This window comes from Pygoscelis adeliae, unplaced genomic scaffold (genome assembly GCF_000699105.1).
Source record: "Pygoscelis adeliae isolate BGI_AS28 unplaced genomic scaffold, ASM69910v1 Scaffold402, whole genome shotgun sequence".
NCBI lineage: Eukaryota > Metazoa > Chordata > Aves > Sphenisciformes > Spheniscidae > Pygoscelis > Pygoscelis adeliae.
In genome coordinates this window covers 3857746-3862056 of record NW_008824411.1, presented here as the reverse complement: position 1 = coordinate 3862056, position 4311 = coordinate 3857746, and the positions used below count along the sequence as shown (strand labels likewise).

Below are 4311 nucleotides of genomic sequence, written 5' to 3'. Positions count from 1 at the left end.
CACTGAGTGAAGCCTCATAAATGTTCTCCTGGCTAGAGGCATTTTAGCAACTCTATCACCTGATCCTGTACAAAGCAAGTCTAATGACATGACAAAAGGCAGCCTCAGGAATTTAATCTTTGCCAAGATCCCACTAATTGCTGCTGTCAAATTCCACTGCCAGGTGCTTCAAAGACATCCTCAGGTGCAGAACCACTTACCTGATGAACAGAGTATTCTTTTAACTGTTAACTGCTTTTCTTCTCTCAGTTACAGCAGCAAGAAAAAAGTTATTTCCTTTTTTTGCTAATTGCTTTTTCCCAAAAATTCTTACACCAAGAAAAGAAGGTCTTATTTTTTTTACTCAGATCATGATTATTTGGTAATACTTAGATATCTTCTGTACAAGACTAGAACTGGAGTTTAAAAATACTTATCAGTCTTTGGATACGTTTGATAGTGTTCACAGAGACCACGAAGAACAGTTTTCAGCCCTCTCTCCCTGCATAGTGAAATGCCACTGAGGTTAAAGAGAGCTCTGCACGTGCAGGAAAATACAGTGTTGAAGTGTAGGGCTCCAGGGTGAGTTAGCATGTTTAATTCCCCACTTTGACATAATCTAATAAGAATATCTATAGATGTACAATCAAGAATTATACTGCCTTGTAAACGTCCCTATTGCCTTCAAAGGACTCTAAAGGTAATGCATATATACATGGTATATAAGTTTGGCTTCTGAAATATTTACAGATGGGCCTATGATCTACAAGACCTACTTGAAGACAGAGCACAGTGATGAAAACGTAGAATTCTGGCTTGCTTGCGAAGCTTTAAGAAGATCACGTCACAGAGGAAAAGGATTTCTGTGGCCAGGAAACTTGAAAAGTTACATTCAACCCCAGGCTCCCAAGAAGGTGACACACAACTTGATGAGCTCTTTATTTTGTGTAATAGAAATGCCTGACATGTAATGTAGCTGACAAAAAGCAACAACAAATGCCTAGCAGCTCTTGCATTCAAGGCAGTGAAAACTGTTGCTATTCATTCTCCCCAAACTCTTTTGCACCCAGAATTTTAATACTTGCCTTCACATCTTGTCTATAAGCAAATCTTTCAACTATATCGGCCAAGGATACAAGCAAAAGGCACAATTAGGTTAAGAATCAAGTTCTTGGATCTGTTCTATTCTTTCTAGCGACTGATCCAGGGGACATTGATATCCCTTCAGAAGATTTTTGGATTATGCCATTGCTACATGTATATATTACTCTGGTCTTTGCAAGAGTAAATATAAATGAACAAAAAAAAACCTCTACCCAATGCTCTCCCCTTTGTAAAACGGGCTAAAAGAGAGGTTCCAAGACAGATTGTTTTCTGCTTCCAGCAGGACAAGGTTTAGGGAAAACAAAGCAGATTTGTATGTAACATATTTGAGTGATTTTTTTTTCTGACAAGGGGCTATACAAAACAAATGTCATTCCTGCCCAGCCAGTCATGCTCTATGACCTTTAACTATCCCTACTTATTACTCTCCTTGCAAAAATAAGCTAAATCTGGCTTTTACTGCCGCTGCCTCTGGCAGACTGACATAACTGAAAAAAATCAGGCTAGATTATTTTCTGGTTTACGTATAACAATAAAACTATTATAGAGTCTCAAAATGCAGCCTCCCTGTTGACACTGAAGGGCAAGCCAAAACCAACTCAGCTGGATTCCCAAGTGTTGGCCAAGAGCAGTTGCTGCTTTAAATGACTAAACCACTCCCACTAATCCAAAACTTGAGGAAATTTGAAAGTTCCCTCTGTTGGTTTTAAATGCCAGTTGGAAAAACAATGCATTTTTCTGTCTTTCTGATTTATTTTATTTTTAGCATGTGCAGCTATAGGAAACTCAGCAAGACATTTGCATTTCCAAAAGAGAAATGTCAGTATTGCCAACCACAAATTCATTAATCAAAAGTAAGGGCTTAAATCAGGACAGTTAAAAATAAACTGTGTAATTTTTTTTTCCTAAAATAGTATTTATTTGAACCTTGCTATTGGCTGTCTGGTTCCTAGGTCTTCAGGAGACACTGATTTCACGTTTTCTTGATATTCATTATTAACACAAGAACTAGGTACCACTCTAAAAAGGTAGATGCTCATGAGGATTTGAAGCACAGTTTATATTCAAATTTCAGTAGCATTTAAAGAGGTGCAACTCAAGTGACTCCTCTGGAAGAGCAAGATCCCAACCCATGAAAGACATCAGCACTAACTTCACATCTTTAGAGCTGTCCTCTTAACACCAACAAAGTCAAGCTGAAAAAAAAGCAATGTAATTCATCGTGAGCTAATGGATTATCAAAAGTTCCTATTTTATCTGGTAAAATTTTCTTATCACTAGACTTTTCTACTCTTACACACCCACAGAGCTTCAACTTACCTGCTACAAACCCTGGATTACAGCAGAAGAGCTCTAGGAATCCAAACTTTTCCTAAACAAGGTTGATATACGGGCTCAGTTTTATCTTATCTCGGAGATCCAGCCACTTGGATTCATTAGAAATCAAAAGTCAGGCTTCCTCTTCAGGGATCTAATAGTAGCTCTAGGAACAATTCTTAGCAAAAGAAAGGGGGTTTGGATGTCAGCATCTTTCAAATACTCCTTCCACTGTAGCCACTCCATGTAAACCACGTCCTCAGGACTTCTTCCTCTGCCTAAATCATACATATGTTCTTATTCTTTCTAGAAGTAGCAAGCAAATCAAACATATACCGCTCAACCTCCCTAAGGTTTGAAGTCTTAGGCCCATATTCTACACATGGGCCCAGCAGTAGTGACTTTACCACTGCTCTTGACCTCCGTTGATCACAATAGTCAGGATTAAACTGGCTTTTCCGTTAAGGATGTGGGGCAGACTGGGAAATTCAGACACCTCCCAGTCTTCCAGGCTTCTTGTCCCCAAGGGAGCAAGCTCCCCATCCAGCCACTAACACACCTCTTCCTAAATCAAACGCCAAAAGAGGAGCAAATTGGTCAACTAATAAGACAGGGTTTTCTGGCATTATAAGGAGAAATCCACTCTGCTAGAATCAATGTTTCTGGTTAGGTGCTGGTTTTAGATTAGAGGGTATATAAAAAGATATAAATAAAAGGCGTTCAGTACAGGTCCCCTAAATTCAATCTTCCTTCCCCTTTGCACATATTCAGTGCTACTTTAGTAATGTTGTTTTCTGTTTCAGATTAACATTGACAGTCCTGCGAGGAAAGCAATGATAAAGAATATTCAAGAGCCAGCACAGTCCTGTTTTGATGAAGCACAGAGAATAATTTACATGCACATGGAAAGAGATTCTTATCCACGATTTCTTGAATCAAAGTTCTATCAAGAACTCAAAAACAGCATTCAAACTAATGGCAATAGTTCAATGGTAAATTAAAGAGAAAGGTTGAAAATTTAGAAAGGTTTCTTCTGGCATGCAAGTGTTTAAGATTTAAAGTAGACAGGAGAAATCGGGTAGTAGGCAAATATTATTACTCATCTGCTAAACTGTTCTGCTGATGTTAGAATTTATGAGGCACTATCTTCCCCCTTCCCTTTCTTTTCCCATGGAAGAGTTCTGTTTTTGTTTCCCTCTCCCCTCAATAAAACCCTAAACACTAGTGAAAACTAGGTATAAAAAAGTTTCAGCCAAAAATGATAGCCTAAGTTTCAGGTCTTTTATTGATATTTGACAACTCTAATAACATTTTTCAGTACTCCTGTTTTGAGAGATCTGAAATAAAATAGTTTTGCTGCTAGGAAATAAATGTTTATTTGGCTATACATAACAGAAGAAGAAAATAAATGCAGCAATGCAGATTTTTTTGGTTGTTTTATTCTTATATTCTTTCAAAGTAAAAGGTATATTGTGAAGTACAGCTGTTTGCTTAATCTTAAGCTATGAAGTATAGCATTCATATGGTGTAGAGTCAATTTTATGCTGAATTATGATGTACAACCTATGCTATAAAGGTACTTGGTCTACAGTATGCTATAATACAACCTGTGTGTCCTGAATTTATCTCCGGTGATAAAACTCATCAGTATTTTGTCTTTTTTTCTGGGTATGGACACAAATATATTGCTTTCCCTTCAGGCACCCTAATAATTAGAAACAAGCAGACCTGACATTTGAACATCATACTGTAACACAAACAGGTCTCTCTCTCATGCATGAACTGTAAAAGAGAACTTGCCGATTCATTGATCAAGTACTGAAGTACTCTGGTTTACATTCAAAAACCAATCTGACTTCTCAAGTCTCATTAAAACCAGAATCTCTTAATTCTTTTAATGGACTTCAGCAT

The 4311-nt window shown here is 37.6% G+C and overlaps 1 protein-coding gene across 1 annotated transcript in view; it reads left to right on the top strand.

Annotated features, from left to right (window-relative positions):
• RGS13 (regulator of G-protein signaling 13) overlaps positions 1-3401 on the top strand; it is a 7342-nt gene extending 3941 nt beyond the window's left edge. Inside the window, 4 exon segments of the mRNA XM_009320679.1 lie at positions 730-807; positions 810-858; positions 860-893; positions 3204-3401. Of these exon segments, the coding sequence (XP_009318954.1) occupies positions 730-807; positions 810-858; positions 860-893; positions 3204-3401 (359 nt within the window).
• The last annotated feature ends 910 nt before the right edge of the window (positions 3402-4311 follow it).